Genomic DNA, 23,813 nt, shown 5'->3' on the forward strand with positions numbered 1-23,813 from the left:
TGGGTGAGAAAATGGCTGCAGAGTTCAAAATGAATGCAAACTGGGGGAGAAAAAAAGCTTTTTTTACAGGCTTTTTCTAGCTATTAGGAGCCAATACTGAATAGGTTCTTCTTCCCAGCTTAATCTGCACTATCTAGCTTCAGCAGTAATGAATTCTCCTACCTGCGGAGTTCTACATAAAGTAAGCCCACCTGCAGTCCGCTGTTTAATTTTTGTTCTTGCTTGAACTTTGCAGCGGTTAGACTTTTATTAATTATGCTCTCTCAGATGTGAGCAATCTTACCGGGACCCAATGCCTGCTGGCTGAAGTGAGGAGTAATCCCAGAATGAAAGTACAGAGTGTACCTCTCAGAGCACACAAGACACACAGACATCAAACTACAAAAACTTTTATCCTCATCAATTTTCTGAATGCTGCGCTAGTGAATATGTGGGATATTGATTCTGTAGTGTTCCACTGGCTATTCACTTTTGGATCCAAGGAGCTACATGACTTAAATGTCATTGGTGGTAGATTCTAGTGATATCAATCTGGGAATTTTACATGAGATTTTTATTACCAGTGCTATTTAAAATGTTGCTAGATTTAGCAGGTAGCTATGTGGGTGTCTGTTTTTGGTGAGAAATTCATGGTGGGCTTATTATTGCATTTGTGGATCTATCCTTCCATAATAAGTGAGGGTGAATTACACTTTTGTAAAAGTTAAAGGGAGCTAAATTCAAGAGCGCCCAGCTTTAGACCACTCCACCACAAATCCCAGGACATCCTTATTTCCCAGAGCCACTTTATTCTTATCTAAGATGGTGGGCGTGTACTTCTGGTCAGAAGTGTGCACATGCTTCCTGTTAACCACTTTGTGGCCTCTAGAGGCAGCATAGCATCTGAAAAATGGAAACTCTTTGACCCAGTTTAACTCCCAAAGCATTTACAAATCAACCATTATTAACAAATACTTTTCTGCTCCGCAATGATTTTGAGGTAAGTATGAGGACCGACTTAAATCAGTCAGGAGCATGATTACCTGTATATGCAAATCATGGTCCTATTATGGCAATAAGATCCTGGTGGCCTTTTAACAGGTTCTGAATAGGGTGACTGCCATGGCTACCTTGTTTCTCTGAAGGCTGAAGAGAAGTGTCAAATTTTCCATTGTAGTGTCAGGAGGAAATGTGCCAGGTTCCCCCATTGGGTTTTAACCAACTGACCATTGGCCAACTGCCTCTGTTCAACTCGGGTGGGCAGCTGGTTGGCGGGCATCTAAATGAGGCCAGGAAGTTACATAACATAATACAACATATCATAAGAAATAGGAATACGAGTAGATAGAAAGCCCAGGCCTCAATACCTTCACATCCAGTGCAATTTTACACCTGCCCCAGTTCCTACCAGCACCCGTTCCCATATGAAATCCACCTGCCTGTCCCATGTCTTGGTTCCCCTCTTATGTAACTGGCTAGCCCCCTCCTTCATAACACACGCAGCTCATCAAAATAAAGTGAAAGATGCAGACTAAGATGAAAATGAGACATAAGCCATACCAGCAGAGTAGCGTATAGGAAGTATACTCATCTTGGAGACTGTTTTAATTCCCCTGTTCATTTCCTAACTTTTGCACTTTATTGAAGCACCGGGGAATTTCGCAAAGTCCTCATCCTCAAGCCAATTCATTATTACAGCTTTCAGCCTGTGGAACAGTTCCCCCGGAATTGGTTTCTACCTTCAGGAGAATAGATTAGAGGTAACAAGTTGGATTTTAAGTTTGTGATGTGCTGATGGGCAATGGTGGGGTCTAGTTCAGCATCTCTGGTCAGTGACTTTTGAACCCAGCCTTAACGCATGATCCAGGTTTACCTGACCAATTGATGTCATCGGGTGTAATGTATAAAATTACCTGTAGGGCTCCATGACTAATCTAATTAGAAATCATTATGTTAACTCCACCACTGAAGGTTAGTCTGTTAATTTTTTAAGAACTATTGTTTAAATACAAATAATGGATTTCAAAAATCCTGGTATGCAGATAGGGTAAGGCTCAAGGAAGAACTCAGTTTTTGGCCTAGATGTAGATTTTTGAAGGAATTCCTGGAAATTTTTTGAAGGATATGTGAATATTGGAATATAGAACAAAGTGATCTTTTTAGAATGTTGTGGGTTATTTTACTTGGAATGTTGTTGATTGTTTTAGAATGTTGCAGTTTGTCTCAGCTGTTGACATGCTATTTGTCATAGCTGTCAAAATGTGAGCAGAGTTTTCAGAGCAGTTTATTGGATGTAGATTGACTTGAAGCCTCTGTGAGATGGAAACTCTTAATAAAAAGATTTCATTTTTCAGCTTTGTAGTTACACAACATTAATTAGGTTGGGAAAAGCCTCGAGGAAGAGCTGCTTAATTGTAATAATGTTGAGTCAACACAGCGTGGCAGAGGTATGCACTCTGTTGAGTGCTCTCTTCACTATTCATTTCACTAATGTTTGTCTAATTGTTTGAACTAAGGTCATGATTTGTGAAAATTCAAGGGTCAACTGGGATGATTTGGAGGAAGTGTCGGTCTGTTATAAGAACCCTGATTGCAAGAAAGTGAATACATCGGTTTGACGCCCATGACCGTATTGATCATCCAGTCACCCTCCAGCTAACAGTGGAGCAAATGTTGGGAAGCAGTGGAATTTCAGCATGCTTGGCCATTGGAGAGGGGGAAATGGGGGCCTCCCAAATACTTGGTGACAGAATTAAATATCAGAGAGCCACATGGCAAACCACACCCAATGCTGTCAATAGCACTGAATTATGATAATTTGCATTATGCTAACTTCAAACATTCTCACATTGACAATATTTTTTCTTCTACAAAGTCCTCTTGTGCCCTGTAGGAGGTAATCCAGGTTACTGACGACAACGCCTCAGAGGTGGTTACTCCTACTGAGGGGTGCATCATCACAGGACTCATGCACACCATGCACCACCTCAGATATTCACACTTTGGTAGGGCCAGTAAACAATATTCCTGCAACTGCAGGGGCACACTGCTGTGCAGGAGTACCACAGAAGCTTTGACCTGGGATAAATAATTCATGTGTGTGGCAATGCTAAATGTGGTTAAAAAACACAGACACAGCAACTAAATTTTAAATTGAGCATTGTCAGCAATGGCAGGTAGTTGGGTTTTCACCTGGTGATTTGCATATCACAAATTAATATGAGCAGTTGTTGAAGACAGGAACAGCAGTGAAGCCCACATTGGAGGGTGCTAGCTAGGACCCATGCAGATACCCATAGTAACAGCTCTTATTTGGAGGAAGTGGGATGAGTTAAAGGAGAAATGATTAAATGAGAGAACAAGTTCAGTGGCTTCCTGTTCCTCCTCCGCAGAGTTTTGAAGCCAATGAGCATCATGATTGTTACGTACTGATGGACACCAACAGCTCCATTTAGGCATCTGAAGTGCATCATCAGCATGCCATACCTTGTTTGATGACACATCTGGTGGTCCCATGGCATTCATTGCATTGCTCCTGATTCTTATTCTTTGGGATTATGAGAGGTCATCAGCCATGTTTCAAGTAGGCTCTGGGGTTTTTTGCATGGCTACCTGATAGCCTGATGGATGAGCAGTTTGGGGCGGAGTTGGGGAGGAACTCCTGCTCTTCTGCGCACAAGCAGATCTGTGAAACTCTGACCTCCTCCCTGAAACTTCCCTCATCTCTGAGCAGCCAGCTGGAAAACCTGTTTTGAAATGCAAAGTGGTCAGGGAGGATGGACTGCTGCTGGATGAAAGCATTATAACAGCTATCCAGGACTCTTGCACAACTTGCACACCAATCTTTTTGTGGTTGCCCACTAACTGCACATCAATGGTGTGGAATCCCTATGGTTAACAAACACTCCTAGGTGATCTGGGGATCTCTTAATTGTCATGTGCATGCAGCTGACAGTGCTCTGGGCCTGTACCATCCTGCCAGAGTTTGCAAATTCAAATGCCTTCTCACTCTGATTGGTATCATCAAATTTTATATTATTGCTGGGCCTGGGGAACAAGTCATCAGTCATGTGTCTTATGTATTTCTGTGCTGCTGCCTCAGACATCCCTGCAAAGTCTCTGGCAAAGTCCTGGAAGGATCCAGAGGCAAAAGAGTTGAGGGTGCTGATGACTTTGACAGCCACTGTTAAAGCATCCAGTTGGAGGCAAATCGGGTTCCAGCAGGCTGCAGATGTCTGCCACCCGCTGACATGGCACCCTGAGCCTCCGAAGGCAGTGGTGCTCCGACATGTCGAGGAAGCTTATCCTCTGCCTGTGAACCCTGTGTGCCAAGTTTGGTTTCCTGTGAGCTGCATCTCTCTACTAATCTCCTCTTTCCTGTGGAGCTGCAGGTCTGTGAGCATCAGGCTATTGTTGTTGCTGGTGCAGCTCCTGCTTTTCCTGAATCTGCTGGTCCTGCTGGTAGTCAACTCAGTCTTCAACTGAGGTCTAAAGTAACACAGTATAGTCGGCAACCATGCTGATATGGTAGATTGTTGTTCCAAAGTGCAGATCAGACCCCTGAACCTCAAGTGTATATGACACCTCCGAGGTTTGTTTAAGGTAACTTTCAAAGCTTGTTAAGTAACATCTCTGCACAAGTAGGCAAGAAAACAGCTGTGACTACTTAATACTTATTGGCATCTTCCCTTGTAATGACTTTAGCCCCCTCAGTTGAAATTTTCTTCTCACCTTGCTTTCACTGGCGAGTTTCGGGAAACCCATGGAACCAAAGTTAAGCTGGAAAACCCATGTTAATATTGCTGTAATTGATGGAATGATGACTTGAAATTGACAGCCCACTTCTTGTGAGGGGATTGCTTACAAGCAGCTGAGAGCGCAGGAATAAACTGCAGAAGCCAACAGGTTGGAGCAACTTCCTATTTTTCCTGGATTTCAAACCCAACTGTACCCAAACATACGCTCTCAGCCATGTTACAATTCCCTCACTACCTGTGTAGCTCACCTGTAACTTGTTTCTTTTTCACTAATCGTTGGGTCTGCCTTCATTTGTGGAATAGTCACTGGGTGAAATTTTGACTTTGGGTAACAGTGTAAAACAAGTGGGATTTCATGAGTTGCCACCTGTATCAATTTTTATGCCTAAAGTCAAAATGACCACCTTTACATTTAGGAACTCCTTAGTGCATTATCAGACTGCTGGTTGTAAAATTTATATTTCCAATGTTTACAAGGGTATACAGGTCGTAGTTAACAAGCTTTGTGACTTCTCCTCAGGGTTTACTGCAGTCAAACAATTCACATCTATCTTTTGCTGTACATTTGCTATTTCTAAGTGATTAAATATAGGGAATGAATGTTCTTACTAGGAGAAGAAAGATGAAACCCTAAACTAATCAGCAGGATTTATGGCACTTTTTAAATGTACGGGAGGTACAAGTAAAATGATTATGGCAGTACTTTCGGTGATATTGGAATAATTGATATATACAGAAATATTGAAGTAAATGTCACATCACTGAATCCAAAAAAAAACCTTTTAATGATATTGATTTCACAGCAATATTGATTCAGCTGACATGATTTAGAATTGAGGAAAACAATGAAAGAGCGAATGTGGCAATGATATTAAACTGTGTGGACCATACACAAGTGTGCGATCTTGTAGCTCGTAATGGACAATTTCTAACATTTGGTGTCGATTCTCTTACAGCCATATATGATCAGAGTGCTTAATATTCTGATTTTTAAAAAACTGTTTTTAATACATTGGAAGTTGAAGGATACAAAAAAAACCACACGTTGTAATTTGAGTTGTTGTGGTTGACTTTAACAGGGGGTGTGTTCAAAGCAGGCAGTGTGTGAGGTGGAGAAGGATTCAGTTCTGAGTTGGGAGTTCAAACCTAGGTTGAGTTCAAACCTGAGGTCTGGACCATTGTAACTCCTGGGTGTCATTTAAGTAAAGCAGCAGAGCAGAAAGCCAGCAAACAGCAGGAGAGAATCAGGTTTTTCAGTTGGGAGCTAAAATCTTATTAGAAGACTAGGACAATTGGGACTCGAGAATGGTACTTAGCATAAAGCTAGCATGGGGTGGGGGGGAGGATTGAAAACAGACGCCAATGCTGGGTGGGAGAGGCATGGCAGGGGCTGGGGGGACACAAGGATTTCTTTCAGATTCTATAAGATCAATCGCAACGTCATTAGGCTGCAATTTTCTCATGAAAAGCAGCCAAGTAAGCATTTTTGAAGTATATTCAGTGTTGTAATGTAAGTAATGTAGCAACCGATTTGTGCACAGCAAACTCATACAAGCACCAATGCGATAATGACCAAATTATTTATAACCTGAAATTTAAGCACACAGGCATGAGCAAGATGTTTTAAACTTGTACTTGCAGAACCTTGCCTTTTTTTAAAGGGCTAGCTATAGTATATGATCAGAAAAAGTGGTCATTCTCAAAATAGTTTCTCATTTAAATTACAATCTTTAGTTCCATTGAAGGCCTCACTGGCTAATGCTGCCAAAGCCAACTATGTTTATTGCTGGAAAAACTCAGCAGGTCTGGCAGCATCTGCGGAGATGAACACAGTTAACATTTCGAGTCCGTATAACTCTTCAACAGTCATACGGACTCGAAATATTAACTGTGTTCCTCTCTGCAGATGCTGCCAGACCTGCTGAGTTTTTCCAGGTATTTTTATTTTTGTTTTGGATTTCCAGCATCTGCAGTTTTTTGCTTTTATGTTTATTGCTGCTCTGGTACAATGACACTGGAGGAAAATTACCTCTTCAGGTCTTCAAGTATGTAGTACCAACTGCTCACTTACTTTATAATGTTGTTGCAAATTTGGAGCTGCCAATATTGACAACAATGTGGAGTAACTGGTGCATTAATTTCTCTTGCAAATAATTATCTAAAGTCTTTTGGGCGGTATGGCTAATAGGACATTCAAAATCTTAGTTAAATCACCATGTTAGTTTCTACAAACAGTGCTAATAGTTGGGGTAGATGATGGTTACAGAAAAAAATGCGAACTTTTCTTTGTGACTACCATGAATCAAAACAGGAACAGCCTCTGAGAATTTGGCAGATAAATAGTGTTTACTTGTCTCTAGCTTTTAATGGAATTAACTTCCAATAGCTTTATAAATTGTAGTCTGTTTGTACTAAAAGTAGGGCAATGTATTTGGCAACAAGTATAAATGTTGCTTGGTTGGCATTAACAATTCTTTTTCGTCTTTTGAAGTCGACCTAACTTTGGTAAAGGCAGAAGATGACTGTGTTTACTTAAGTGGAAACTCCCTTGGATTGCAACCAAAGAAAATGAGGGCTCATATAGATGACGAACTGGATAAATGGGCCAAAGTGTAAGTAAAGTGAACTTTTACAAGAACTGTATCTGTGTTGTTTTGTGTCGTATCTCCTATCTGGTGCATGCAACAGCAACAAGAATTTGTATTTTTAATAGCACCTTTTAATATAGGCACTTCACAGCATTATCAAAAATAATTTGACACCAAGCCATGCTAGGTGATATTAGGGCAGATAGCCAAAGGCTTTGTTTAAAAAAGTGCACCTTAAAGGAGGAAAGTGAGATAGAAAGGCAGATAAGTTCAGGGTGGGAATTCCAGAGCTTACGCTTGTGACAGCTGAAGGTGAGGAAATTAAAAGTGGGGGATGCTCAAGAGGCAAGAATTAGAGAAGTGCAGGTAAGGTTATAGAGCTGGATGAGGTTACAGAGATAAGGAGAAGAGATATCATGGAGGGATTTGGAATCAAGGACGAGAATTTTAAAATCAATCAAGGTCAGTGAGCAGGAGATGGTCAGGACATCAGGATGGAGGGGAGGTTGCCTGGTGAGGTGTGGCGTGAGAGAGCTTGGGTGCACAGGGTTGAGCAGTGGATGGCAGTGACCCATTATTTTAATGTGGTATCACGAGGAGCTGCTACATCTCACTGCTCCACATTCAGATCAGTGATATTTTAAACACTTGCCTGTTGGCTGTGGATGTAGAGTAAAAGGTTAATGATTATGTTAATTAGACAACAATGTTAATGATTATGCAAGTGTGACACCAGGGTCAGATGACCAAGATGCTCTGAGAGAGCAAGACATGGAACAATCTGTGTCCAGAGAACAATGCACTTACCATGAGGTCTTTGTAAATAGTGTTATGATATGGCAGGTGGTATTTGCTTGGCTAACCAAATCTCAAAGGGAAACTTGGTCAGGCTTTCACAACAATTTTGCAATTTGCATTTATCATGAGAAGGTATATGTACTGAAGTCAGAAGTAAAGATTCCATTACCACCTTTGGAGATTTTAAATATTAAGTTAAAACATTTATTAACAAAAGAAAAGAAAACCTAAACACAAAAGATTACAGTTACACAGTTAAATTTAGTCTTACAATATTTCCCAAAAGATTTCTATTTAGACAATCTCACAAATAAACACCCTTTTCAGGCAACAGTCCCAATAGATTCTTAATCTATAAAACATCCAGTAATATTATCATAAGTCATTTACTGTTGCTATAGGGAGGTATGTAACAAGCTTCTCTCTCCCTCTCCCTCAGCAATGGAAATTCAAGGCTCATAACAAAACCTCACTTTCTGGAACAAGCAAACACTTCTCTGGGGTGGCTAGAAGCTGCTACTTCACAGTACACTCTTCAAGATCTCACATGGCCACCATAATACAGCTTTCAATCTTTCCTCAAATACGTTTTTCCTCTTTCATCTTTAAACCCATTGTTCTCACACTCCTTTAAAACTCAAATCCTTCCAAGTATAAGATATTTCATGTTTCCATCTTGTCTTTGCTTTTGGGTCAATAAAAAAAATATATCCCACTACTTTGTTTACTATGAACTCCTACAAGATGCAAACATTTTCCTTTGAAATTCAAACAACCCCTCAACTTATCTAAAAATGCAAATGTTAGCTCTAACCTATTTACTTGTACCCCACTACTTGACACCTTCAACATTTGATGACTTAAATCTTGCAGTAAGACTATCTTCAGTCTAATTAAGTTAGTCACACACACACAAGCGCACACACGCACTCGCGCGCGCACACACACACACACAATCCCCACAAACCTGCTTCATGGTATCCCACAATAATATTGGAAAAAATTATATTTTCTTTACAATAGTGTAAATAAATAGTTTCAAGGAAAACAGCATACTATCTTGAAGTCAATCATAGAGTAAGTGAAACCTCATCATAACATGGTGGCCATGTTGGAGGTTGCAGTTTAAAAAATTAAGACCACAGATTGGTAATCTGCAAGGGAAGACCTTGGAAGAGCTCAACTTTGCAACAAAGAAGAACAAAACTAAAGCGTACCTTGGTAGTTACCAGTGAACCACACATGATGTCAGCAGTCATTGAACAGGCACTACCCCTTCCACAGCCCTTCCAAAATATTGAAGCTCCACAGCAAGAACAATGATGGGAGCTCTAGAGGCGACAGTTTGAAAGGTACCGAACAGCTTCGGGCTTACAGGAAGAGGCACAAAAACACCAGGCCAGTACCCTTCTATACATGATTGGGCCCATGGCTGATATGTCCTGGCAAGACATGGAGTCGCAGTGACCTTGACATCCTACAAGGAGGTTTTGAGGGCCTTTGATAATTACTTCAGTTCTAAGAAGAATCAGGTTATTAAACGAGTGAGATTCAAAGGCTGGATGAATCCATTGATTCATTTATTAATGATTTGTATCAACTGGCCAGCAGTTGCAGCTATGGTGCTTTAAAACATGAGTTAACTTGCGACCACATTGTAGCCGGCACGACGCGCTGTTGGACGTTTTGCAAACCAAGGAGCATTTAATGTTAGAATCGGGGTGTACGAGACGTTGAGGCTTGGGAGAGGTCGATCCGGTAGGTAGGCCCAAAGTCGGACGCCCCATCCACTGAAAATCCCGTGAAAAAGCCTGCCAAAACCGCCAAAGGGATGGAAAGAACACTTCCGCCTATTTTAAAATGTGCCAGATGCAGTGCCAAAGAACAACTTTTTTGCAGCGAATGCCCAGCAGGGGGAGCAAAATGAAAAAGAAGCACAAGTGGTGACATGGGCTTTCAAAAAAATGTCAGACTACTTAATGGGCTTAAAATGCAGGATCGAGATGGACCATAAACCTCTGGTTACTCACCTCTGAACTCCAAGGAAACTGCTAAGATGACCCAAGGATACAGTGTTTCCAGCTAAGCCTCATGCTATGACTCTATAACAGAGTACATGTCAGGAAAAAGTCAGACAACTGCCAACACACTGTAGAGAGCTACAGTCGACCAGGCTACAGAGCATCACTTGACACTCATTTCTTAGATGGAGGCATATTTCTCATCAATAACATTTACTGTACTAGCCTCTGCAAACAAATTCAGGGAGATTAGACAACCCCAGCTGAAGGGCACACAATGCAATCAGATCAGAACACACTGCCAAGACAGTTTCCTGAATATATTCCAAGCAATCAGATGTTAAGACAATACCATGAACAAAAAAAAAACCTGACAATTTTTGATGACCTTCTAGTATTCAATGACAGGCTAGCAATCCCGAGAGAGATACGAGAAGACATTTTTTCCAAAACTCTATGGTGGTCATTTGGGCATTACCAAATACAGAGCACAGGCACAACAATTGGTATGGTAGCCGTGGATTTGAAAATCCATTGAAGGATTTATTTCAACGTGCCATACTTGTGCCATCAACAGCCAAGAACCAACGGAAGCATTACTACCATCAACATTTCCATCCAGACTTTGGCAAAGGTTAGGAACGGATAGGAGCGGACAGCCCGCTTCTACCTTCTTCCCAAAATCCACAAACAGGACTGTTCCAGTAGACCGATCATGTCAGCCTGTTCCTGCCCCACGGAACTCATTTCTTCCTAACTTGACTCCATTCTCTCTCCCCTTGCCCAGTCGCTTCCCACCTACATGTGCAATCCCTTTGATACCCTATGTCATATCAACAATTTCCAGCTCCCTCGCTCTAACCGCCGCCTCTTCACCATGGATGTCCAATCCCTCTACACCTCCATCCCCCAGTAGGATGGTCTGAGGACTCTCTGCTTCTTCTCTGCTCGAACAATCCCCATCCACCACCATTGTCCTCCGCCTGGCTGAAGTTGTTCTCTCACTGAACAATTTCTCCTTTAACTTATCTCACTTCCTCCAAATAAAATGTGTGGCTTTGGGTACATGCATGGGCCCTGGTTATGCCTGTCTTTTTGTGTGGTATGTAGAACATTCCTTGTTCCAGTCCTACTCGGGCCCCCTCCCACAACTCTTTTCTCGGTACATCGATGACTGTATCGGTGCCGCTTCATGCTCTCGTCTGGACCTGGAAAATCAGTTTTGCTTCCAATATCCTTCACACGGTCCATCTCTGACACTTCCCTTCCTTTCCTTGACTTCTCTGTCTCCATTTCTGGTGATAGACTGATCACCAATATTCATTACAAGCCCACCAACTCTCACAACTACCTCGACTACAGCTCCTCACACTCTGCTTCCTGTAAGGACTCCATCCCATTCTCTCAGTTCCTTCGCCTCTGTCACATCTGTTCTGATGATGCCACTTTCCAAAACTGCGCTTTTGACATGTCTTCCTTCTTCCTTAACCGAGGATTTCCCCTCACAGTGGTTGACAGAGGCCTCAGCCGTGTCTGACCTATCTCCTGCGCCTCTGCCCACGCACCTTCCTCTCCTTCCAAGAGCCATGATAGGGTGCCACTTGTCCTCGCTTTTCACCCCACCAGCCTCTGCATTCAAAGGGTCATGCCACTGCATTTCTGCCAACCCCAACATGGTGCCACCATCAAATACAACTTCCGCTCACTCCCCCGTCAGCATTCCGTAGGGACTGTTCCCTTTGGGGAACCCTGGTCATCTCCTCCATCACCCCCAACACCTCATCCCCTTCCCATGGCACCTTCCCATGCAATTGCAGAAGGTGCAACGCCTGCTACTTTACCTCCTCCCCCCTCACCATCCAAGGGCCCAAACACTCCTTTCAGGTGAAGCAGTGCTTTCACTTGCACCTCCCTCAATTTGGTCTACTGCATTCGCTGCTCCCAATGTGGTTTCCTCTACATTGGGGAGACCAAACGCAGACTGGGTGATCGCTTTGTGGAACACTTTTGGTCTGTCCGTAAGCATGACCCAGACCTTCCTGTCGCTTGCCATTTTAACACACCACCCTGCTCTCATGCCCACATGTCCATCCTTGGCCTACTGCAATGTTCCAATGAAGCCCAAAGCAAACTGGAGGAACAGCACCTCATCTTCCAATTAAGCACTTTACAGCCTTCCAGACTTAACACTGAGTTCAACAACTTCAGACCATGAACTCTTTCCTCCATCTTCACCCCTTTTTTAATCCCTTTTTAAAAATTGATGTTATATTTTTTATTTACTTATTTTTATTCATTGTTTTATCCTCCTTTTATCCTTTCTTTTTATCCCTTTTCTATCCTTTTTCCTCAATCACTACACCCTCCCCACCCCCAAAAGGACCATCTGTCACTTGTTCTATGTTGTTATTTCACAGAGTGCTGACCCTTGCTATGCTATTCACACATTCTGCTTTCTTACCTTTATGCCACTACCAGTACCTTCTTCAGCCCTTACCACTGCCATTAACACTCCCTTTGTCTTGTGTCCATGAAATCTTTGTCAATCTCTCCTTAGCCCTCACCTATCATTGACCTCCTATCCTGTTTTACCTGCTCCACCCCACTTAAACAGTATAAATTCCATCGGATTTGTTTGACTTCCAAGGAATAATCTAGACTTTAGTCAATGACTATTACTCTCGCTGGTTGTAAATCAGCAGACTCTGTACCAGAGCCTCAGAAGCTGTGGTGAAAGCTTTGAAACACATTTACTCTACAATGGTATTCCAGATGAAGTAGTCTTGGACAATGGTCCGCAGTTTATGAATGAACATTTTTGACAATTTGTAACGGAATATGGATTTCACCATGTGACCAGTTTGCCACATCAGTTGCAGGCTAATGGAGAAGCAGAGAGAGGTGTAAAAACCATCAAAATGTTGATGGAAAAGAACAATGACCTAGAGTTAGCCTTACTCAATTACAGGGCAACACCATTAAGTAATGGTTTTTCACCAGCAGATCTACTGATTGGGAGAAGGCTGAAGACCCAACTTCTTTCACTGCAACATAAACTCAAATGCAACAACTCCTTACAAGATCATGAATTGAGTCATGAGCAAACACACAAAGGGAAACAGTCCAGTTGATATAATCACTGGCATAGAGTAAGAACACTACCCACATTAGGAGCTGTGCAAAAGATGTGCATAAGAGACTGTCAGGCGGAAGGTGCAGTCAACAAAGAACAAAGAAAAGTACAGCACAGGAACAGGCCCTTCGGCCCTCCAAGCCTGTGCCGATCATATTGCCCGTCAACTAAAACATTTTGCACTTCCAGGGTCCGTATCCCTCTATTCCCATCCTATTCATGTATTTGTCAAGCTGCCTCTTAAACACCACTATTGTACCTGCTTCCACCACCTCCTCTGGCAGCGAATTCCAGACACTCAGTACCCTCTGTGTAAAAAACTTGCCCCGCACATCTCCTCTATATTTTTCTCCTCTCACCTTACATCTATGTCCCCTAATAATTGACTCTTCTATCAAGTCGCCCCTCAATCTCCATCACTCTAGTGAGAACAATCTGAGTTTCTCCAACCTCTCCTCATAGCTAATAGCCTCCAGACCAGGCAGCATCCTGGTAAACCTCCTCTGCACCCTCTCCAATACCTCCATATCCTTCTGGTAATGTGGCGACCAGAATTGCACGCAATATTCCAAGTGTGGCCTAACCAAGGTTCTATACAGCTGCAGCATGACTTCCCAGCTTTTATACTCAATACCCCTGCCAATGAAGGCAAGCATGCCATATGCCTTCCTGACTACCTTATCCACCTGCGTTACCACTTTCACTGACCTGTGGACCTGTACACCCAGATCCCTCTGCCCTTCAATGCACTTAAGGGTTCTGCCATTTACTGTATAATTCCTGCCTGTATTAGACCTTCCAAAATGCATTACCTCGTATTTGTCCGGATTAAACTCCATCTGTCATTTCTCCACCCAAGTCTCCAACCGATCTATATCCTGTTGTATCCTTTCACAATCCTCTTCACTATCTGCAACTCCTCCAACCTTAGTGACATCTGCAAACTTACTAATTAGCCCAGTTGCATTTTCCTCCAAATCATTTATGTATACTACAAACAGCAAAGGTCCCAGCACTGATCCCTGTGGAACTCCACTAGTCACAGCTCTCCATTCAGAAAAGCACCCTTCCACTGCTACCCTCTGTCTTCTATGACCAAGCCAATTCTGTATCCATCTTGCCAGCTCACCTCTGATTCCGTGCAACTTTACCTTCTGTATTAGTCTGCCATGAGGGACCTTGTCAAAGGCCTTACTGAAATCCATGTATATAACATCCACTGCCCTTCCATCATCAATCATCTTTGTCACTTCCTTGAAAAACTCGATCAAGTTAGTGAGACACGACCTCCCCTTCACAAAACCATGCTGCCTCTCACTAATACGCCCATTTGCTTCCAAATGGTAGTAAATCCTGTCACGAAGAATCTTCTCCAATAATTTCCCTACCACTAATGTAAGGCTCACCGGCCTGTAATTTCCTGGATTATCCCTGCTACCCTTCTTAAACATAGGCCAAACTCAGCATCCACGATCATACCTTGTGAAAACACCACTTTGGGTTCTCTGAAGGAACAGAAAAGCTCTGATGCCCCTTGAAACCGCAAGGAGACAATCATTCCAGTATTACCATGATGGGACTGATGAGGCGGACTCTACTGCAAACGCCCCCCAGAAATTATGCTTGAGTCTAGGAACTGAGCTAGACTAGCATCCCCAACCAAGAATACTTGAGACGAGATCAGTGAGAGTCCTAAAAGCACCAGACAGGCTCAACCTGTGAGCTTATGACTTTGGGGAGAGACAGTGGAAATGTAACTAGTTTAACACAGTAACTTAACAGTTTCGAGATTATATTTGGAGGGAAATGTAGGGTAAAGGGTTAATGTTTATGCTGATTAGGCAATGATGTTAATGATGATGTAAGCATGACATCAAGGTCAGATGACCAAGAGGCTCTGTGAGAAGACCCAGAACAGTCTGTGTCCAGAGAACAATGTACTTAACATGAGGTCTTTATAAACAGTGTAAATTAAATAGTTTCAAAAAAAAAACTATATACTGACTATCTCTAAGACACTCCTAGAGTAAGTGAAACATCATCAAAATAGTGGCCTGTAGTAGTCCATTTAATGATCATTGCTTAGGCTGCATGCAGACCTTTTTTTTTAACACAGTGGGCCTGCGGCTGGCTGAATTCAGGGTAACCCAATTTTAGACATGCTACCACAGGAGACTTTAATTTTAAGCGTTGGACTTAGCAATGTATAAATTGGCTGTTGTATTTACCTACAAAACAATAATTATTACAGTTCAAAAGCAATTAGGTGCATTGGGACACCTTGAGGTTATGAAAAGTGCAACATTAATGCAATTCTTTCTTTCTAACTGTATTTTATTTTTCCTGCAGAGGTGTACATGGGCATTTTGCTGGTGCCTTTCCTTGGGCTTTAGCAGATGAATGCATTGTTGAGCTAATGGCTGATTTAGTTGGTAAGATACAATTCTTCCTCATGACATAATGCTGATACTAATTATTTTTAACCGAATTGCTGTTTGCTTTGACCATTAAAGGTTATCTGATTAATATATGAAATCCATTTTGAATTGATTCTAAGCCATTGCACTCTAAACGTGAAGATTTGCCTCTTGGTACATGTCATTTATTTTCAGGAAATGCTGTAAATAAATTGTGCCACTTTGGAGTCGTCACCCTGAACTATTGTAGTGTTTAACTTGTATGTTTTCAGTCTTCCTAGTTAATTTATATGTTATAAATGAAACTCATCGGTAATTGAGCTGTTTTCACTGTAGTTGCGGTTATGAATTTTCTTTTAACAAGTAAATTCCTTCTAAATCCAATTGTTGTTAACTCTACTAAATACGGCAGTTTTGTTCCATTAACTGATGTCGTGTTGTAATCTCCAACAAAACCAAACAATGAAATGTTGTGATTGCTTCCATTGTCCCAGTAGAAATGTGGGGGAGGCGGAAATGTGCAGCTACTGGAACTCCATTTCTGAAAAAATGAGTGGGTCAACAGGCAGTTGAAGATCAGGCAGATGGAATGCCATTGATCCTTGATACCTGGAATGAAAACAGAGAATTCTGGAAGTACTCAGCAGATCAGGCAGCATCCGTGGAGATAGAAGCAGTGTTAACATTTCAAGTCGATGATCTTTCACCAGATCCATTTGTAGTATTTTGCTTTTGTACACTTGAGGCCTACCTGATGCCACCATCAAGTGGGCCTATAAATGGATGAGCTGTATCTGAAGAGACAGCAAGAGACAATGAGCTTGCCATTAAGGGGTGGCGATGGAGAAGGGTTAGTGGTGATGGTCAGGATTGGAGTGGCCCACGTTCTCCTTGAACAGCCTGGGAGCACGCTTGTTCCATCTGACCCACAGCGGAACTAATTGAACCTGTTTCCAGCAGCTTTAGCCTGGCAGGAAATCTGTTGCTACTCCCACGCACAGACCTCAGGTTAAAATATCAGGTTGGCCCCCGATTACATATTGGAAACCAACCTGCAAATGGAACCTGTTGGCTTTGGACTACTGTTCTTGCCGCCTGCAATTTACGATCGGAGTTGGTGAGACTATGGGCAGAATTTTCTGCCTGTTGGGCGGGCGGGCCCGACCCAATCTCCGGCGGGCGGGGAGCCGATTCCCGCCGGAGAAGCAGGCCGCACTGCCATTTTACATGGGCAGGCCAATTAAGGCCCACCCAGTGTGACATCCGGTGGGAAGCGCTATGCGCTCCCTGTGCGGCCGAGGGGTATTCCCCAAAAGCGAGAGTGCGCTCTTTCGCGCATGCGCACGAAAGAGTGCACATCTCCCTGAGGCTAAGTGCTGCCTCAGGGAGATCGCTTCCACTTTTAAAAAGATTAAAAATAGAAAAAACAAATCCCTAACATGTCCCCCTCATGTGACAATATGAGATGGGACATGTTCATAATTTATCCTATAACTTTATTAAACTTTTTAAAACCCTGAATGAAACCTGATCCCGCCACTGGATGAGGTTTCATGTTTTCTCTATTTGCTGCCGGTGTTCCTGGCCTGCCCGCTAACCTTAAGGTTGAAAGGGCAGGTCCTTTAATTGTTTAAATGATCCTGTCAATGGCCTCAATTGGCCATTGACAGGTCGGTGGGCCCACAGCTGATTTTGCTGCGCCCCCGCCTTCCTGAAAATTTAAATGGGGCGGGATGACGTCGGGGGTTCCGCCTGACATCATCCCGCGTCATTTTACGAGTTGGTGAGCGGGCCGGCCCCGCCCCCTGCTCACCGACGGCAAAATTCTGCCCCATGGGTTAGTTCCTAACTGCAATTTAACTGGCAATCAGGGATGGATAAAATTGAGGCTAATTCAGCAACCCAGAGAGATGCACTAAGGCTAGATGCTTTTCCACAGAGAAGAATGGAAAGACTATTGAATAATAAACCATCTTCCTGAATCAAGCTGTTCAGAATGCTAATTTTGTTTTCACTAGCCCAAAGCTTATTAAGTTCAGAGGAAATTAGTAGCAAGAAAGATAATCCTGATAAACTCTGAGTTAAGCACCAAGTGTTAATGTTAAACAGAAAATATTAAATACTAGCTCTTGGGATTGAACTTAATACTTTGAAGTGACTAGATTGTTTTTTAGTCTGTCACAGTTGATCTGTTTCTGGAGTTTTTCAGCTCTTGTTGTCTATTACAGTGGTGACTTTATTCTAAGTGTGTACATATTTTAACGTTAGTTGCACTGCAGAAATGTGAAGCGTTATGCATTGTTGACCATTCAACCCACTTTTTAACCCTCCCTCATCTTATAAGGTGATACACCTCATTGTGTGTTTTGAGAACACCCTGAAAGGTGAAATGTAAATATGCACTCCATGGTTTAAAAATGATGCCTTGTACGCCTTTATGAATTCTCTTTAAATACTGTACTTGCATATTGACATTTTAAGATGTTAAATACTTACATTTTAACTGTTTATACTGAATCAATCAAAAGTAAGCTTATTTTCCAGAGTCATTAAATGTTACAAAGGTGCTGGCTAAATGCGCAAATGGACACTTTCACTATGAAATATTTTTATGTGTAAGATTTAGATCTTAACTGATATGATGTTCAAACCGATGTAGTGGAATAAGGCGCTGGTATTGATGAGACTGAAGTGTAGTTTCCCTGGTTCAATTAAATAGATTTCCATTAAGTTGGAAAAGCATTCCTTCTTTCTGACTGTTGTATGGTGTTCTTTGCGATCCATAATAGTGAATCACATGTTTCCTGGAGGTGATTCCAGAGTGAAAAGTCAAATTGTACCGCTGGCTGATTATTAGTATGGAAAGTGACCCACGTTAACTGAAATGCTGCATTTGTGTTGATTTCTGACCATCTACCGCACATTCATGCTGAAAATCAGGGTGGCAGGCAGATGAAAATTTACCTACCGCCTGGGGCCTGTTCCACTCTTTCTTTGAGAGAGGCTGAATGTGAATAGCCAACGATTGTGGCCAAGCAGACTGGAGCATTACTTATACTTAAATCATTTGAATCAGCATCCTTCACTAGATGAAGAATCCAAATACTTTTCATTTTCCACTGAGTGGCCTACTTCCAATCTTCCAATCATCCAAGCTGTGGTAAGGATAGCTTGGGCCAAATCTTCCGTGGAGTAGCAATCACCATCAGATTGCCACTATGCTCCTATTTACTTACTCTATACTGGAGCTTCACATTTCTCTCTGGACCCCCAACCCAGGCCTGCTTAGAAATGTGGAGCGTACCAGTTCTGGAGTCCTGCCCTTGGAGCATTGGGAGAAGCCAAGCTACGTCCCCTTTTATACAGCGCTAACTGCCATTTTCTAGTAAGTTTAAATATCCCAGCTACTTTTACAAGCTATAGAGAGAAGGTAAGTGTATAAGGTGAATGGGTGAGGGGGTAGGAGGTCGAGAGGAGGTCGTTGGGTGTTTGGCGGAGCCGGATGGTCAGGGGGGGCTTGGGTTGTTGAGGAGGATCAGGGGGTGGTGGTAGTCAGGTGGTCAAGAGGTTGTTGGAGTGGGTAGTCGGTGGGTGGGGAGTTAATCAGGTGGTCAGGGAGGTCGAGGTGGTGGGGGTAATCGGGTGGTCAGGGGTTGTTGAGGGGATGCAGTTCAGGGGGGGTCAGAGGGTCCAGTGGGCAATCAGGGAGTCAGTAGTTAGAAGTTAGAACTGATTTTAATCCTTCTAACTTTTTCTGATAACTATTCTGGTAAGTGAGCCTGAACCATTGAAGTCTCTAAATTTAAACTGGAACTTCAGAGCGTTCCAGATGCCGGGTAATTATCCAATGGAAGTTGAAATTTCCCAGGCAATTCTCATATAGCCAGGGCATGGGCACTTTCCAGGGGGCCCCTCATACACATCTTCTGGGGTACCTCCGGGTTACAACCATCCGGAGAATGGAAGATCTGGGCCAATGTGTGCCAGTGCCAAGGTCACATATGAGTTCTGCTACGGGGCATTCATGAAGACCTCAGTGAGATGGCATCCAGGAGAACTCTGATGCGAATGCATGCCAATTTTGTGCTGCTGCTGCTTCAATAATTTCAGCATCTAGCCAGCTCTAACCACGCTGTTTATCGGCTAGATATATTAGCAGAGAACCAATAGCTTAAGTGATTAGCACCAGGTAAATCTAACTTGCACTGTTTAAAGTTAGCGTACAGGGGAGGTGCATTGTGGCTGGAGGTGGTGCGGACAAGATGGGCAGGATGTGACTCTGACCTAGGAAACATTGCGGAATGCTGAACATGGGAGACAGTGGGCTCCAAGGTTTTCAAATGCTACTCGAGGCCTTGGCAGAGGGGGTGGAAGGGAGTTGAGATATTTTATATCCAGAAGGGCGCCATGAGGCCTTACAGGCACAAAATCAGAAGGCAGTGGGGTCAGATAGCCATGGTTGTCTAGCCCTGAGGACCTGGATGTAGTGCAGCAAGAACTTCAATGACCTCACAGGAGTGATCAGTATCAGTGAATTCACCTTCAAATGCCATATCCTGCCAACTGCTTCTTCAGACACTGCTCAATTCACCACACCATCACTCTTTCATCAACCAGCATTCTTACTTGACATTCCTCTGCTCCACCTCACCCTCACATACTTAGCACTGCTGCAAACTTCACACCCACATCTCACAGCTTACAAACACTGCCAGCTGTTCGACCCTGATGTCCACAGATTGCACCACACTCACAGATACACTTTCCTCTCTCTTGCAGGACAATGTAGCACACGACCACAGACAGCAGGCAGGCACACTTGCGTATCCTAAAGTTCCCGCGACCATCACCACCCCTTCCCAATGGAGGAGATGGTGCTGGCCATTATTGAAATTGTCATTGCTGGTGCATTGGCCAGCTGTTGAAGATAAATAGTATCCTCGTACCTCTTCTTTCTCCTCACTTGCTACATCTTGCTCATCCCACCATATCTTCTGATTTACAAACTGTAGATGGTGTATGCATCTCTTGCTTTCTCTCTCCTTGCACCACAACCGTAGTGTTGTGACTTTTCCCTTTCAGATAACCAGGTAGCGGAACCTGGCCAGGAAGTGCATGAAGTGCATGAACTATGAAGAGATGGTGATGATGAAGATGACCCATCTCCTGATTACACATTCACAGCTACCAGGTCAGATACTGAAACTGCCCACAATTTGGAAGGATGGCGCATAGGCGAGGCAGCAGGCATGAGTGTCTTGAAGCCAGTGCAACGGGCCAGGATAACACGGGTACCAGGTCATTGGAGGGCGAGCTTGCATATGAGTTCTGTTGTAGAGGACTCCAATGAGGACTTCGAAGGGGATACTATGGAAGAATCGTGATGACTATGAATAATACAGTTCCTGGTGCATTGGGAAGCCTGCCAGAAAGCCTGCAGTCAATGGCAAGGAGCATGGAGGAGTCCAAAGCTAACTTAACACATGGCTTTGCACAGAGTTTAGAACACACACCTTCCAGCATGGAATTGGGGATGAGCTCCATTTGACCGACAGCATCTGATGGCCAGTTTTGTAACTTCCTTTGCAGCATAAGCAATTAGCTACTGAACATCTGAGCGGCTGCTGTGGTAGCTCCGTGCTCTCATGCAAGGTCAGTTTGATGCAATGCAAACTCAGACTGCTGTGGATTAAAGTGTGCAGGCAGTCACAGCTGTCCATAAATCTGTCCTCTAACTAACTACTAACTCTAACTAGACTACCGAAGTGCCGTCCCAGGGGCATAGCGGTGGCTCCATCGTCTGTGGACCTGCTGTTCTCTCTCAGGAAGATAACATTCATCCTCCCATCCCCTGCCATATTGCCAATGTCCTTGCTTTTTCCCATCAGCCAGCCAGCCAGCCCAGACTACCACCCTCCATGACAAGATGGTGCAGTCTGTAGAACCTAGGCTCAGCGCTGCTGGAGGTCATCCTCCAAAGCTACCTGTGTCTCTTCGACTTTAAGTCAGAACCTTTCCACCAGCTGTGCTTCATAGAAGCAGTAGGACAGACAAAGGCGCACAGGAGACAATCACTAAAAGAATGCGCAAGGGTAATTAGTTGACTTTTGTATTCAATATTATTTGGTTTCATTTATAAATTTAGTTTGGAATGTTTATTTTGTGGTGGCTTTTATTTTTGCCTTGTGATCAAACAGCCACAGTGATAGCCAGTAACAGTGGATAGTTAAGGCATGCAACTGTTGGTGAATTGAGAATTGGGCTGTGTTTACTGGTATTGCACTCGAATGGGTTCGTCATGGATAGTCTGAGCAGAAAAGGGCTCTCTAGATTGCCTCCTCTCTTTCTCTTACCCCCATCATCCTCCTACTCCTCAGCTGCTTATCATAACAGTGGTAAGGGCTGTCCTTTCGTGATGGGGTGGATGTGAGGCGTGCAGAAGACGACATGCATCCTTACACACACTCTGCAGAGTACTGAAGGGCTTCCCCAGTCCATTGGAAGTGTTGTTTCAGCAATAGTCTGTCCCAATGTTCGCTCAAAGCTGTGCAGCTGCTTAGCAAACACAAAGTCACCAAAAGCCATACATTTTCAGATGTGGTGAGTACGTGGCCACGCAAAAAAACAACTAAAAAATACCACACGTTTACTGCATAGGCCACGCACAACAACAAATAAATTAGAGGGCACATTGGTCGCCTATCACTTTTCATGTGGCAGCATGACTTTCATTGTATACGTGCTACTCATTCTGTGATGGTTGTGCACCGGTCTTAAGCCATGTCAGCAGATATCCCTTGTTGCCCAGTAGCCACCCTTTGGTTTGTCGTGGTGGCTCCATGCAGCTGGCACAGTTGCCTGCTGCAGAATAAAGGCATCATGACTACTGCGAGGATATCGGGCATTGGGCTGCATGCTTTGCTGCCTTTGGTCATAACTGTACGCCAAGGAGGTGGAATTCCTTTTGGTTCAGGTGTAGGGTCGAGCTAACAAGTGGAGCCCGCAAAACAGTATGCATGCAGTCAATGCCACCCTGCATCGGGGAAGCCTGCAATCCGCGTGAAGCTGTGTGCTTGTTCTGTCTGCTTCTCTCTGGTTAGAGAGAATGAAATGTAGTGAGTCCTCATTGGTATAGAGCCTTGGTTCCAACCTTACACAACAGTTCATTGCCGTGGTTACATTTACAGCCACTGTGAATACTGTCCTTGTCCTGATGTGAGTCGTGATCTGCCTGCTCTGCATACTTCTGACATAGATTCACTCTTAAGTGCGCGCTATACCTTCACCAAAATGGTGTCTGGCACACTAGGCCCCACAAGTGTTGAAATGCTGTGGATGCCATTTTGGAGCCCTAAGGGCATTCATAGCACCCACAAGTTCAATGGAAATGATCTCAATTTCTCATGCTTCCTTTATGCAAGGCTTGCTCATAACTGGGGAATGGAAATGATTCACTGAAGTATTTGCTCTGTGTGAAACCATTCCTCACCTTTGTTCTAGCAGCATCTTGGAGAGAAGGTGGGGTGGGGGACGGTGGAGGTGACAGGGTGGCATTTTATAATATTTATAATAACTTCCATATATTTTAACTTTACCTTTTTTTTAAAAAAAATCCTTTTTTTTTTCATAACTTACTTTGAGGGAAATTAGGAAGGAATGAAAATGTCAGGGAAAACAAAAATTGAAGGGCAGAGGGCACCAACGAATATGGCAAAACAGATGCTGAAGCTCGTACCAGAGTACTGCAATGAAACTACCCGTGCACCAACCAATTTTGGCACTTTAAGTGCTTTCCAGTACAGTGGTTTCCCAGTTGCCCAGTGGGGTTCCATCTTTTGCACTTGACAACAAACCTAGTGGAGAAGTCCTGCCTTAGTCCTTTCACGTTCAATAGCTCAGTTGTAATATCTGAAATTTGAATAAAGTCTTTTCATTTTATTTTATACAGTACCATTCCACTTTCAAAGGCTAATAGATAATCTGGCACAGACAGCCCGACTTTGATGAAATCTGGATACGAATAAAATAAAAACTGAAAGGAAGGTAGCAGCGGGTAATTATTACAGGAATGAAGTGTGTCGTTGGGGGGAGGAACTGAAGTACTATATCAGGATCAATGG

At 43.3% G+C, this 23,813-nt stretch overlaps 1 protein-coding gene across 2 annotated transcripts in view; it reads left to right on the top strand.

Annotated features, from left to right (window-relative positions):
* Nucleotides 1-23,813, top strand: part of kynu (kynureninase) — a 179,092-nt gene that overhangs the window by 34,766 nt on the left and 120,513 nt on the right. For both annotated transcript variants that reach the window (XM_078552495.1, XM_078552496.1), the window contains exons 3-4: nt 7,228-7,348; nt 15,626-15,708. In XM_078552495.1, the coding sequence (XP_078408621.1) occupies nt 7,228-7,348; nt 15,626-15,708 (204 nt within the window). The remainder of the gene's footprint in view (nt 1-7,227; nt 7,349-15,625; nt 15,709-23,813) is intronic.

The sequence above is a fragment of the Cetorhinus maximus genome, chromosome 11 (genome assembly GCF_964194155.1).
Source record: "Cetorhinus maximus chromosome 11, sCetMax3.hap1.1, whole genome shotgun sequence".
Taxonomy (NCBI): Eukaryota; Metazoa; Chordata; class Chondrichthyes; order Lamniformes; family Cetorhinidae; genus Cetorhinus; species Cetorhinus maximus.